We start from the raw sequence: 14,532 nt of genomic DNA, 5'->3' as shown, positions 1-14,532 counted from the left end.
ATGTGATGTAAGGAAGTACAAATGCCCAAATATAGCAGCGGTTCCCTGGGCTCTCAGAGACACGTGACCCACAGGCTGAGGTCAAGGCTGGGAGCATGCACTCTTGAGCCAGACCACCCCGATCTCAGAGCAGGCTCCTCTTCCATAATCTGGTGATCGAGGGCCACCAACCCTTCACAGGCATGGCCATGGGATCAGCCCCTGAAACATGGGGAGGTGAGGAGCAGACAGTGGGCTGAGGAAGATGTTAGGATTGGATGTCGCTTGTCAAACAGTGCTTTGTGTTCAAGGACCTCACAGAGTGGCCTCACCTCTGGTGCACCCAAAACCACTAATATGGCCGTCTAGAAATAGTCAAGGACCTGGGTGAGGAAAAGAAAGCTCATGAGAGGAATTCCGATTATATTCCCGAGATGATGAAGGAGCCGGATTTCTGGGGTTTAGTAGCTTTGTTCCCAAAGTGAGCAACAATTCCCACAGGACAGATCTTCCACGTCTTCTTGCCCATACGTATGTCCTGGGTGTTTTCAAGATGCTTCTGCTCTAGGTCCTTCCTTGGGCCTCCGTAATTCTTTCTGAGAGTGATTCACCAGGCCACATTTTGTCTCCTTCTCAGAGCCACCCACATAAAGCTACCCTCAAAAAGGAGCCTTTGCAGGTGCCTGTGAGAAACAAGAAGTTAAAACATGCAACCAGGAGGAGAAAGGGGCAGCCCAGGCGGGCAGGCTCACATCCCTTTCCCCATCGCCCCACATTTCCCACAGACAATACTCCTTTCATTGCTCACCCCAAGGCTTCCTGTCACATTCCACTCCCTATGTGTCCCCTCTCATGTCATCTCCATGCTGCTTTGGGGCCTGGAATTCCATGGGCAAGCTGGGAAGAGGGGTACGTGGAATAACGGAAAAGATTCATCACCTTTCCAGAAGAGAATGTTGGTCCTGCACTACCCCAGGGCCTTTGAGGAGAGCTCCAAGCTCCAGGAGAGCCTTTCAGGAAAGCTCCAGGAGAGCTTTCTCCAAGAGAAAATGGGTATCTGGTTTACCTCGGTGAAAGGCAGAAACAAAAAGACGTTGTAGGAGGCTGAGTAGAATGTTTTATTTGGAATAGACAACCTCAAAATTAGCCTCTCAGAGCCCAGGAGTTAGTATTCAAGGTCGCAGGGTCAGTGACAATAATACAATGGTCTATGCCTGTACAGCACTGTGCCATTTACAAAGTACCTCCACCCACAGTGACCATCACAACAACCCCGTGAAGCCGGTTGGCTGGGTGCTCCTTCAAAGGAAGAGTCTGAAAGTGAGGGAAGTTAACAACTATCCAAAGTCAAGACCCAAAAGTTCCACCTCCCAAACAACCCAGAATTCTTCCACTATGCGTCACGCCGTCACCTAGGGGGTGAGACCCGTTGCCCAGCCAGTGTTGCTTATTTCACATGGAAGACAAAGCAGGTTAGGAGGTGGGTCCCAGGTTCTGAAGCCCTTGCTTCCTTGCTATGAGAGCACTGTTTCTGAGAAGGCCTGGTGCTAGGAACTGATGACTTCAGTGACAGTGGTGTTAATGTTATTTGCAAGGTCACACTACTATTAAATAGCAGAGCTGGGATCCAACCCAAAACTCTGGTTCCAGAGTCACGTTCTTCAAGGGCACTGGATCAGTAGTCCAAATCAACACAGTCGCATGCACTGAAGAAGAACACTTGCCTCCATATAGCAAGATGGGTTTGCGCTTACTCTCAGAGGTCACATTTTCTGAATTGCATCTCAGAACACTGTGAGGAGGCACGAAGCCCAAAGAAGGAAAGGTACATGCCCAAGGGCCAGAGCTGGTAAAGAGTAGAGTCAGATCTGAGTATAGCCTATACTAAAAACCATTATTTTTTCTCCTTTTCACAAAGAAGAGGAGGAACCGGAGGCCATGAGAGTCATGTGAGTTGTAGCTCCTCCGCCAGTGGGTGGGGCTAAACCTGCGTGAAGTCCAAGCCCCTCCTTGTCTCTCAGACCCCATGGAGCATGGAGTCTCCGCTGCCACTCCTACCACCCTGGACAGGCCATTGGTCCAGGACCCAGGCAGCCGCTGCAGGGAGATGAGTGAGTTAGAGGGAGGAGGGAGACACAGAGTGAGCTGGGCACAGAGTCTCTGTGAATCCAGGGCTCCAATGGGGTGACTTGCAGGCACTTGCTCCATCTTGATGGCCCAGAACAAGCTTGAAAGAGAGGCCCACGGCACCCACTCAGTGCTTCGGACAGACAGTTTCACACACTGCGGATGTCTTGGGTGAATTTATATGTCAAAAAAATTTTATGTGTGTAAATCTCATGCTATTCCCTCATTGTGAAAAGGAAGGACCTTTCGACCAAAACAAAACTCTTACTTTCAACTCTTTAACATAGGTGTGGCATTCCAAAGAATTTCTACCCACAACTTCATGTCAGGTTGAAATGACATATCCCAGTCCAGAGAAAGCACAGGTGATGGAGGCACAGGGTTCACCAATCCGCTGGGTTTCACAGTATTTCTTCTTAGAACCCTATCGGAAGAGTTTTGAGCAGACACCTGCAATATGTTTACTTATTTTTATGCATTTTATAATATGTATATTATATTACGACTATAAGATAATATGCATATCATAAAATGTACACTATACTAATAAAAATTTTTAAAGGGATAAGTAATCTGTGATGAAACTTTTTAAATTACACTTGTTTTTGTTATTAAATGGGCATAAACATTTGCCCTCCCAAAATACCACGATTAAATAATATGAAAGAAAATATCAACGTTAATAACATTTTGGCAAGAGCAATGTGATTGAAAATATCTCTTTTTTTAACATTTTAGTTTGATGATTTGTAAGACGTTGGCTTGAAAGTCTGACTCTGAGTAAAACATATTTCTGCATATTTTAATAATTATTATGAGCTTTTTAGGCACCGAAACAGTCATTACCTGATTTTGGTGGCTATGAGAAAAAACTCTCCAATATGCAAAGGTTGATTTGGAGGAAGATCCTTGTTGGCTGAGTATATTTTTCCCAGTTCTTTCTCTGTTTCAATATTTTCATGTTGCCAAGGGGCACATGATTCATTTCTTCTCTCCAGATTCATGTCCTCCTGGTGTTGTCCCATTTCTGTGAGTCTCTCACGTACTCCCTCTGAAGAGATTGACAGAAAATGTTTGCAGATACTCTTGTGCGCATTTGCCACTCCCTTTCTCCCCAGCTTGTTCCCAAAATGAAAACCACGTCAATAGGATGACAATGTCTGCTGGAGACTTTTCTCTAAGGGAAGTCACGGACCATATGTTGGGGTGAATGACTCCTTCATCTGATAGAAGAACGTTGGTTAATTTTTTTTTTTTTGAGGAAGATTAGCCCTGAGCTAACATCTGCCACCCATCCTCCTCCTTTTTGCTGAGGAAGACTGGCCCTGAGCTAACATCTGTGCCCATCTTTCTCTACTTTATATGTGGGACACCTGCCACAGCATGGCCTGACAAGCAGTGTGTAGGTCCGCACCCAGGATCCAAACCAGTGAACCCCAGGCTGCCGAAGCAGAACGTGTGAACTTAACCACTGTGGCACCAAGCTGGCCTCCTGGTTAATTTTTATGTATACAAGACAACCAATTTTGAAATTAATGAATGAAAAGGACAATTATCACTTTTGTGCTAGAATAAGAGTTTATTAGGAGGTTAACAAGGGATCTTTACTGCATCTCCAAAGACCAAAACAGTGACAAGGGAGATTTTTCCCAATTATGTTCTGCTTCATAGCACGCGCATCAGCACTTAATATAATTATATGTACATCACATTTAGATAAGCATTTGTTAAAGCATAGCATGGTATGCAAATGTGTCATTGTGATAATAAATATTACGTGATCCTGTTGTAGATTTCTCTGTGTGACTCAGAAGACAGACTGAGTCCGTAAGGAGACTTTGCAGTCTGTTGTACTAGAGGATCAAGCCAGGGAATTCAGTGGGGATAGAGTTGACACTTAGAAGCTGGTGCTGGTAGAAGTTTCTTCCTTTGGCCAAAGTGTTGTCACTGTAGGAGACGCTTGGATGTCGTAGGGCTGAGATGCGACTTTGGAGCCCTTCTCTTCCTCCTGGCACTGGGACCTCTAGCGCACAAAAGTGTTGCAAGGCCCACACCGAGTACGTGGGACACAAGGATTAGAGACACAGGACCCAATGGATGTGTCACATGCATTGGTTGTGGCACATGGGTTGCAGGGGAGCCTGGAGATAGAAAACCATTGGGGCAAGTTAGGGTAAAATGAGATGAAGAGATAGGAAGATACTAAACACACTTGCTGTAAGAACATCGTTCTTCCTCAGAGTGCCTCCAAGAAAAGCTTGAAATTATAAATTTATTTCTATCAAGACTTTTCATCCCCACGGAAACATCATACGCCCCCCCAAGGGAAATATTACTAATGTCATACTCACTTGCAGTCCTCGCTCTCCAGCAGGCCCCGGTACGTGTTGATCTCGCTCTCCAGCCGGGCCCGCACGTCCAGCAGCACCTGGTACTCCTGGTTCTGACGCTCAAGGTCGCTCCTGATCTCGGCCAGCTGGGACTCCACGTTGGTGATCAGGCCCTGCACCTGGGACAGCTGGGAGCTGTAGCGCGCCTCTGTCTCCGTCAGCGTGTTCTCAAGAGAGTCTCTCTGTGGGGGAGACAAAGAACATCTCAGAGCTGCTCCCTCAACGGGCTTCTCCACAGGGTTCCCAAGAAGTCACAAGCTTCGAGAGTTAGGGAGAGTGTGGCCCAAAGGGCATCCCACTGACTCCCATTCCCCAACATGGGATCCCACATTTCTCACCAGGACGGCCGAACAGTACCCACCAGGTTGTGCTGGGCCTGCAGCTCGATCTCCAGGGCGTTGACCGTGCGTCTCAGCTCAATGATCTCTGCCTGGTAGGACTGCAGCTGCTCTGAGCTGGACACCACCTGCCTGTTCAGCTCCTCGGTCTGAAACACCGGAGGGGACAAGACAGGCTCAGACCCTGCCTGAAAGGCTCTGAGGGGCCTCAGGTTCTGAGTGGCCACGTGCTGAGATGCCCACCTGGGTGGTGAACCATTCCTCCACGTCCCTGCGGTTGGTCTCCACCAGGGCCTCATACTGACTCCTGGTCTCGTTGAGCACGCGGTTCAGGTCCACGGTGGGGGCTGCATCCACCTCCACGTTGAGGCGGTCTCCAAGCTGGCTACGCAGGGAGTTGACTTCCTGATGGAGGACGGCAAAATTTAAGGTATCACAGAGGATCCTGGTGCTCTCCTCTAAGAGAACGCTGTTTACCTTGTGGTCATTCTTAAGCTTTCAGCAGCTCCATTCCCTGTGGTCCTCTCATTAACTGGGTTCTGCATTCAATGACTGACCTGTGTATCCCACTTCACAAAGTGCTTTCAAGTCCACAACCTCTTTCCACCTTCACATCCTTGCACTAGTCCTCACTTAGAGAAGCGCAGTGGTCAACCTCAGAGCTGACATTTAAACCATGGGCGCCAAACGCCCAGTTCAGTGTTTCTGCTAGTATACCACCTAGCCTCTTATGTCTGATGCTTCACCATGGGTGACAAAAAGGATAGAGTCTGGCTAAAGAGGAAATAAAGAATGCTTGCTTCAAAATCTGCCCTCCTGGGATGGCAGACATCACTGGAGATTCCAATAGCATAGATTTTGCTGAAGGAAATAAGTATCTGTCATTTCACTGCTCATCTCTTCACAGAGCCAGCATAACTTGGTAGTTGGGCTTAGGTGGATGTCAGACAGATTTGAATTGGGTCTCATCTATATCACTCACTACATGGCTTCTAGAAGCTTCTAGAAGCCTCAATTTCTTCATCTGTAAAGTGAGAACTACCTCTGGAGTTCTAAAGCACTCAGCAAGCACTTGATTAATATTAACTATCACTATTTACATTATTCTTGGATTTAAGGCCCAAAATATCCGTCTTCTTTATCATGCAACTGACCAAGCAATGATGGTGAGCGTTTTTTCAGTGTTTCCAATCCAGACAACACTGAATGGCAGAAAGAGCTCTGGATGAGAAAGAGGAGAGTGAGTTCTGTTTCTAGATCAGCCCTGTCTGCTGGGTGGCCGTCCTGGCCTCTCCAGTCACTAAGTGGAGAATTGGGATAAGACATCTCTGCAGCCCCATCTGCTCCATCCTGGGAGTGGAAGAGGCAATGGGCACTGCCTGGTTGCTGACTTTTCCTCCTTTCAGGGCTTGCCCACTTCCTTCACTCTTATTTCTGCCTCTGGCAGAAAAACCCTAATCTCATATCGTGCATGTTTAGATTACTCATTCTCTGTAAATCCCCTTTTGTCTGGAGAGTAGATTCCTCAGTGAGTCGAGCCTCTCCCATACCCCGGGATGGTTGGAAACAGGCCTTGGCAAGTTTGAAGCTGTTGCTCTGTGGTGAACCTCACCTGCTCATGGTTCTGCTTGAGGCAGAGCAACTCCTCCTTCAGGGACTCCACCTGGGCCTCCAGGTCGGCCTTGCACAGGGTCAGCTCGTCCAGGATCCTGCGCAGCCCGTTGATGTCCGACTCCACCAGCTGCCGCAAGCCCAGCTCTGTCTCGTACCTGTGACACAGGAGAGTTAGGGACAGGCCAGGCAGGAATAGGTCTGGCCTTGACTCTGGTTTGGTTTTTCAGACAACTGGAAGTTGGGGCTTGTGGTTTTTACAGCCATCTCGTTCATTTAGCTTTTCAACACGGAGCGCTAGCTCCTACAGGAAAATGCACTGGTGATTGTATTTTAATAAATAAACAGCCAGTGGATTTAAGGGGATAAAAGCCCAACAACTGTGAGATTTCCAAAAGTGATACACTTCCCACATTCTCCTGATTGAAGTCTGTGCATGGCAGAGCATCAGGGGACTGTGGCTTCTATACTGGATTGCGGACATCACCTTACAGAGAAGAAGGAGGAGGAGACGGAATCTAGAGAAGGGATCTCTGAGCTCTTGTGAGCAATGGCTCTGTGGATCTTGTGGAAACATCTAGGGAAAAGCTTTGTCAATGTTTGTCAGTGTTGAAGACAGGCTATGGGAAAGACAGAAGAGAAGGCAGACCCCACTTGCCCACTCACTTGGTCCTGAAGTCATCTGCGGCCAGCTTGGCGTTGTCAATCTGCACTACCAACCTGGCGTTCTCAGACTTGCTGACCAGGATCTAGAAGATCCAAAACATTATAGAATAAGCTTGGTTATGTTTAGCCAACAGGAATCCCTACTAATTCACGTACGTGGAAGGAATCAAATGAGAAATCACAGTAGATCTTATATAAGATTATTATATGCTGTCCATGCACAATAGATGCTCAATAAATATTTGAGAAATCAAATTTGAAAAAAAAACACTGAAATATGCAAGAAAAATATCAGTAGATAAATCATCTTTCCTAATAAGCAGTACTGAGAAATTGATAATAATAAAAACTAACATTTATTTTTTACAAAACTTACAACATGTCTGGCATGGTTCAAGAAACTAACGATACAAAAATGAGTAAGCACTGGATCCTGCCTTCAAGAAATTTCCGGTCCAGTGGGGAAGATAAAATACATAAACCAGCAGTTGGAGGGGGCTGGGTCAAGGAAGCAGCCACGCCCTCCCGGTCATCCTGGATGGCTTGGCACTGTGTCCTCCTAGCTGGTTTCCACTCTTTCTGGTTTTAGCCAACCACTTGATGCCCTCACTGGACACTGCACACCAGGAGAAGCCCAGAGGCATCAAGGTCAGGACAACAAGCCAGGATAATTAAGTACCCAGAAGGGCATGGCAGCAAAAGGTCGGAACAGTCAAAAGCCCAGATGAGGGAGAGAGACAATGGTCCAATCCTTACAAAGGTTTCTGCTTCCTCAGCCTCCTTCTTGGGCTCCGTCTTTTCTCTCACCTCGGGGTAATAATTCTGGAGCTTGGCAAATGCATGGAAGCATTTGGAGGCAGCTTTTAATTATGGCTTATTTAAGCAAAGTGCTGCTACCTCCACATAGACTAACACTATGCAAATATTCAGACCTGGCAGTCCTGGGCCTAGAATAGGATGGATCCTCAAGAAAATAACAGGGAAAAGCCAGACTTCAACCTATGCGTTTCAATCATACTGAGAGCTCACAGTGTTTCTTAACCATATCTCAGATTCCCTCCCTGAAACTTCCTGCTGGAGGCAGTGTGATGGCCACCCCCTCACCTTCTGCTGGAGCTCCTCGATGGTGCGGAAGTAGGACTGGTAGTTGGGGCACACTTCGGGCTCCTGCTGCTGGCACCGCTCCCGGATGCGGCTCTCCAGCTCCGCGTTCTCCCGCTCCAGCTGGCGCACCTTCTCCAGGTAGCTGGCCAGGCGGTCGTTCAGGAACTGCATGGTCTCCTTCTCATTGCCATTGAAGGAGCCCTCGCAGAACAAGCCACAGCTGCCCACGTTGGCGGGGATGTTGCAGGCCCCAGGCAGGGTGCAGCCGTGACAGCTGGGGGGCACGCAGGGCCGGGAGGAGAAGCTGGAGCGGCAGCTCAGGCTGGGCAGGAAGCAGCTGTAAGACATGGCGCTGGAGGGAGTGAGGCTCTCAACTGAAGACAGAGTCCAAGTCCTCCCAGGAGCTTGTGGGTCTCCTGCCTCTGGGGAGCATTTATACCCCCTCCACAGAGGGTGTGGACATGCAAGGCAGCCCTTTTTTTCTTACTCATTTGGGATTGTCAAAAGCCCTTCCCCTCAGTTTGTTATGTTTCCTCAGAAGAGTCCCTCACCTCATAAAAGACTTTACTCAGGCTTCTTGCTAAGGCAGGACTTCTCTTCCATGCTGGGCCTCAGTGAAGTAAGAGCTTCGTAGGGTGGCTTCAAAGAGCTGGACTCATGAACGCCCTGGACTTCATTAGTGGGGCGTGGCAGGTCCAGGGACACTCTTGCTACTTTGTCTCCTGGCTTGCTGGCCCTGACTCCTTAGCAAACCTTTGGCTCTTCTTGCTGAGATAGAAAAGCATAGCTCTTGCCCATCTATCTTTTGCTAGGTCAAATTTCCAAATGCCAAATTCTGAATTCATGGTTCTCAGAAAGAGAAATTGATTCTTTCTGGGACAGTGAAAACAGCCTGGTTCCCATTGGTCCTGTTTCCTGATATAGTGGGCATCATCCATATCTATGATAATGTCAATCAACCAAATAACAGATATTCACCAGGGTCATAGTTTGTACACTGTGTGTGAATGGAAGATATGACCAGGGCTATGGTCAGAAGGAGCTCACACTTGCTGAGCACCTGCACAGGCCTAAGGTGGTGTCAGACACTTTTCGCAAACATGATCTCATTCATTCCTCACCATGACCCTTCAAGGCAAATGACACTGTTCCCATTTTACAGATGGGCAAAGCAAGGCATACAGAGTAGGGGTTAATAAGTTGTGAAGCCAGGATTCCAACACGGATCTCTATTCTTTGCGTCATACCATGCTACTTGTTACAAATGAACTACCTCCTTCCTTAACTTCTTGTGGCAAATCATCTCTTCCTCCTCTCTGAACTCTTATCTCACCTTGAGCATGGCATTGTCATGACTTATATGCATATCTCTCCCCGTACTTGAGTTCTCTAAAGGCATGGAAGGACCTTTACATGAAGGATCATGTACATCTCCTTGAGGAGCTTAGGCTTTATCTTAAGGGCAAAGGGGAATCATTGAAGGTTCTAAGGAAAGGAGTGATGTAATTTCATTCTTGACAAGCTGCATTTGAAGAAATGGTGGAATCCCACAAGGAAGTGTTCAGTAGGTCTTGGAGTTGCAATACCAGAATTCATGACAGGGATGATAACGACAGATATGATCTTAATACAGATGTAAGAGTTGGATAAATGAGCCAAGGGAGAGTGTACAAAAAGAAGAGCAACAAGAGACTGAGGACCAAACTCTGGGAAATTCCTCAACCAGAGATCAGGATAAGGAAAGAGAGTCAGGGAGAAATGGCAAGGGAAAATGAAGAAAGCCAGTTCACGGCATCATAGAAGGCCAGGGAGGAGCAAGCTTCAAGGTGGAGATGAAGGTCGAAACTGTCAAGTGCAGCAAAGGGCCCCGTAAGATCAGAACCACGGAGAGGGTCTTGGATACCTTGACCAGCAAGCTACCAGGACACTTCCAGGGTCAAATGGGGGTTCCTACTGTATACAGCACCTGTGTTCTTAAGGTAACACCCACACTGAACTTTGGTAAACCGAGACTTTAAACACCCTGAGTGGAAGTGTTCATTATTTAGAGAAGTCCTGCCACAGTCAGTTTGTACACCTGATTATAAAGCTTGCAAGCTTCGGTCTTACCAATACAGACTTTCTACAATAATTAGAGTGTGTGTCAAGCAGTTTAAAGATGTCAAGCTTGTTTGGATTTGATGATTCATAATAGTTGGTGATTTAGGAAAAATTATCCAAGAAGCATAAGCAGTTGGAACTGTCCATGCATGTAACTCTACTTCTGTTTTGTCGCAAGGCCTAAGGTGAGACTTATTTGATATCCTAAAGCGAGACGATGAGGAAAGAATTCAGTTTTGTGTCTAGATACATTGTCCATGGAGAGGAAGGGCTCCTTACTGTCATCCTAGCAGAAGACAGAGCAGAACTCAGAGAAGGGCGCTCACAGCAGAGCCCACGCCCCTCATCTACAGCTGAGATCAAAACCCAGGCTGCTGTGCGTTTCACTCTTCCTTTCCTCCCTTCCACGGCCTAAAGCAGATCCCAAATGCCAAAATAGTCAAAAGAGAGAGGGAAAATCTTGGAACCAGAGTGATTTCATGGATCTTAATAATCATCTCACCCAACTCTCTCATTTTACATGAGGAAACGGAGGCTCAGAATGGAGAAATGGCTTGTTTCAGATTACGTAGCTAGAACCCACACCTACTGATCCCCACTGCTTTCCTAGCCCCCGTCACCGTGCTGCAGAAACGGTGAGTAATGTCACAACCAATCTGATCTGTTATTACCTAGGGGCAGAAATCAAAGGTAGTGAGAAAAAAAGAAAAACAAAATCTTGTTATCCATATATTTGCTCTGTTGAAGAAGAATGAAGGGTGAATGTGGAAATAAGGATAAAATTCAGCAACCCTGAAGTTCCTTGTTGCCTCCCTGATTTCAATTGTTCTTTCTACGTTGATGATACAATTACACCCCAACAGTTTGGAGGAATTTATACAGTTATATCCCATCAGATATAGAATTATACCCCATCAGTTCGAGATGCTTAGAACCACAACTGTTCAGATGGTGGGGGCTCTACTCAAGAGCTACACAGTTACCCAAGATAAGGTACTCAAATATAGTCAAAACAAAATTAAAACTAATGTGATTTTTTTTTTAATTGGCACCTGGGCTAACAACTGTTGCCAATCTTTTTTGTTTTTTCTGCTTTATCTCCCCAAACCCCCACCCCCGTACACAGCTGTACACCTCAGTTGCACGTCCTTCTAGTTGGGGGATGTGGGACGCCGCCTCAACGTGGCTTGATGAGCGGTGCCATGTCCGCACCCAGGACCCGAACCCTGGGCCGCCGCAGTGGAGCACGCGAACTTAACCACTCAGCCACAGAGCCGGCCCCAGAACTAATGTGATTTTAACAGTGAGGACAACTGAGAGATAAAAAGAACCATTCTCCAATGATGATCCTGGATGCTTTGAAATGATAGGATTATGAATGCTTGTTTATTCTTTATATACTTTTTCTTTTCTCCAAATTTTTTGAAAATGTGTATATTCCTTCTGCACAAGAAAAAGACATAGAATTTACATTAAAAATTCCAAAAGGAAATTCTTACAAGTCTTTTAAAGAAGTAAAGAGATATAAAAGGATCCAGTAAGGCTCCTATTGCAATATAATCACTAAATTGCACTTGAGCTTGTTATTCCAGAAATAAAGCCTTTGTCATGATTGGCATTCACACCCTTGTGATAACTGCTGATTTTGCCAATTCCAAAGAGGAGCTATTAAGAGGTGATGAAGGGAAACCAAGCTTCCTGTGAGATCAAACAGACTGTAGCTCATGAATTGACTGATGTGTGGTCTGAGCTACAGGTGAAGAGAATGCCAAAAGGCATAACTCTTGGAAAAAGGTTCTGAATTGACTGCCACCCACAGTGCAAGAAGATGGAGTTTTAGGATCCACTCACTGAGCTACATCCTTAGACTGGACTTCCCACATACTCATAGGATGATGACATTTCTTTCCTGGAGATAGTGTCTAAGTCAGGTGAAGACTAGAATCTTAGAATGTTGAGCTACCAAGGACCTAAGGGGCCATCTCACCCAACTCTTTCATTTTACAAATGGGAAAATGTTCACCCCAAAGGGAAAGTGACTTGCTCAAGCTCCCACGGAGAGTTTGTGAAAGGGTCTCAATTGGAAAAAGGTGAATTAGAAATGAGGGACAGGGAACAAGGCCCTTGGTCTTCATGAGAGGACTGGAACTCAGACCATTGAAAAAAGCCACATCTCTCAAAAGACAGCATCTCTAGTGAAAAGGTAAACTAGAAAACAAAAGGTACACTCATTGTTACAGGAAAATGGAGGGGTGGGGCGGAAAGCTGAACGATCTCTTACTGGGCTCTAAATTGAAAACCTTATGCTATGTAAAAGAAGCTAGTCACAAAATACCACATATTGCATGATTCTAGTCATATGCAAGGTGTAGAGTAGACAAATCCATAGAGAAAACTATGGTTGCCTAAGCCTGGAGGGTTGAGGAGAATGGGGACTGATTAGAAATGGGGACAAGATTTCTTTGGAGGATGATAAAGTGTTCTAAAATTGTGGTAATGGTTACACAACTCTACCAATATATTAAAAACCATTGAATGGTATACTTTATATGGGAGAATTTTATGGTATGTGAATAATATATATACAGTATGAATTATACCTCAATAAAGCTATTTTTTAAAAAAGACTTCAGAAGGAGAAGATGGAAGAGGACAGAATATTCAAAAATCATAATGGCTGGGAATTTTCCACAAGTGTTGAGAAACATGGATCAACTCAAGAAACACAGCAGACCTAAGCAGGAAAACAAAACTAGCGCCACCCCTGGCCAGAGCGCAGTGGAGCTACCCAGCAGGAAGACGAAGCGGTGACCTTGGAAACAGCCAGAGAGAGAAAAAAATAAAAGGATTACCAACAATGCAACCACAGTTTGATTGGCAATAGGCATTTCCTTCAAAATGCTGAAGGAAAATAGCCATCAATCTGGAATTCTGTACCAATAAAACCATCATTTAGGAGTGACCACTAAGAAAAGACGTCTTCCAACAGTGACTGAGGGAATTTGTCACTTATAGATTCTGTAAGAACTACACAAGAATGTATTTCAGAAAACAAGAAAGTGAAACCCAAAAGGAGGAAGAAAATACAAGCAGCACTGGAAGCAAGTAAACGTAAACCCCTTAGCAACGTTTGCTAAGTCTGAGCACACGTCTCAAGTTTGAAAGTGAAAACAGATATCTGGGTATACAACTTGATGCTTTTATATATATGCATATATTGGGAAAAGATCTCCACAATCAAGCTAAATGACTTATCCATCACCTCGACATGATTACTCTGTGTGTCTGTGTGTGTGTTAAGAAAATTCAATTCAAGTTCTATCCCCTTTGAAAATTGCAAGTATACAATATACTATTATTAACTATCGTCACCACGCTGTACATTAGGTCGCCAGGACTTATTCATCCCATATAACGACCCTTTGTAGCCTTTGACCAACATCTCCTCATTTACCCCAGAGAGTATTCTACTTTCTGCTTTTATGAGTTGAACTTTTTTAGATTTCACATATAAGTGAGATCGTGCAGTATTTGTCTTTCTGTGTCTCTTATTTTGCTTAGCATAATGTCCTCCATGTTCACCTGCATTGTCCCAAATGGCAGGATTTCCTTCATACATATGTGTGTGTGTGTGTGTGTATATATATGATATACATGTCACATTTCCCTTACCCAGTCATTCATCAACAGACACTGCAATCGTCTCCATGTCTTGGCTGTAACAATGCTGTAATGAACATGGGAGCACAGACATCTCTTTGAGATTTTATTTCCTTTGTAAAGAAGTGATATTTCAATAAAGATTAGAAAACAAAACAAAACAGATTGCTGGGCGCCATCCTCGGAGTTCTGAGTTAGTAGGTCTCGGGTGGGAGTGAAGAATTTGCATTTCTACCAGCTCCCCAGGTTCCCAGGGAGCCACACTTTGAGAACCGCTGCTCTGGAGAAACTCACACAGGTGCGTTAGGAGACATTGGCAGGGACGTTCCTGCAGCTCTGTTTATAATGATAAAGCAAGAAAGAAACATCCTAACCATCCCTCAGTAGCGGAATAGGGAAATGAAAACATGACTTGTTTTCATTAGGGAATGCTACATAGGAGTTAAAATAAATGAAAAGAACATGTGTTAACGTAGATAAATCTCAGAAACATAATGTTGAATGGGGAAAATTAATGGCAAAATTTATACCATTTGTATTTTCGAACTTAAACTGCT

The 14,532-nt window shown here is 45.4% G+C and overlaps 1 protein-coding gene across 1 annotated transcript; it reads right to left on the bottom strand.

Annotated features, from left to right (window-relative positions):
• Positions 1-4,103: 4,103 nt before the first annotated feature.
• On the bottom strand, positions 4,104-8,621 carry KRT33B (keratin 33B). Its single transcript, NM_001346165.1, is given in 7 exon segments — positions 4,104-4,247; positions 4,458-4,678; positions 4,858-4,983; positions 5,078-5,239; positions 6,447-6,603; positions 7,112-7,194; positions 8,216-8,621. Coding segments are annotated over 7 exon segments (1,215 nt in total). The 5' UTR covers positions 8,564-8,621; the 3' UTR covers positions 4,104-4,129.
• Positions 8,622-14,532: the final 5,911 nt, after the last annotated feature.

Source organism: Equus caballus, chromosome 11 (genome assembly GCF_041296265.1).
Source record: "Equus caballus isolate H_3958 breed thoroughbred chromosome 11, TB-T2T, whole genome shotgun sequence".
NCBI classification, from domain to species: Eukaryota; Metazoa; Chordata; class Mammalia; order Perissodactyla; family Equidae; genus Equus; species Equus caballus.
The sequence above is the reverse complement of the archived record's forward strand: the minus strand, read 5'-3'. Positions and strand labels throughout refer to the sequence as shown.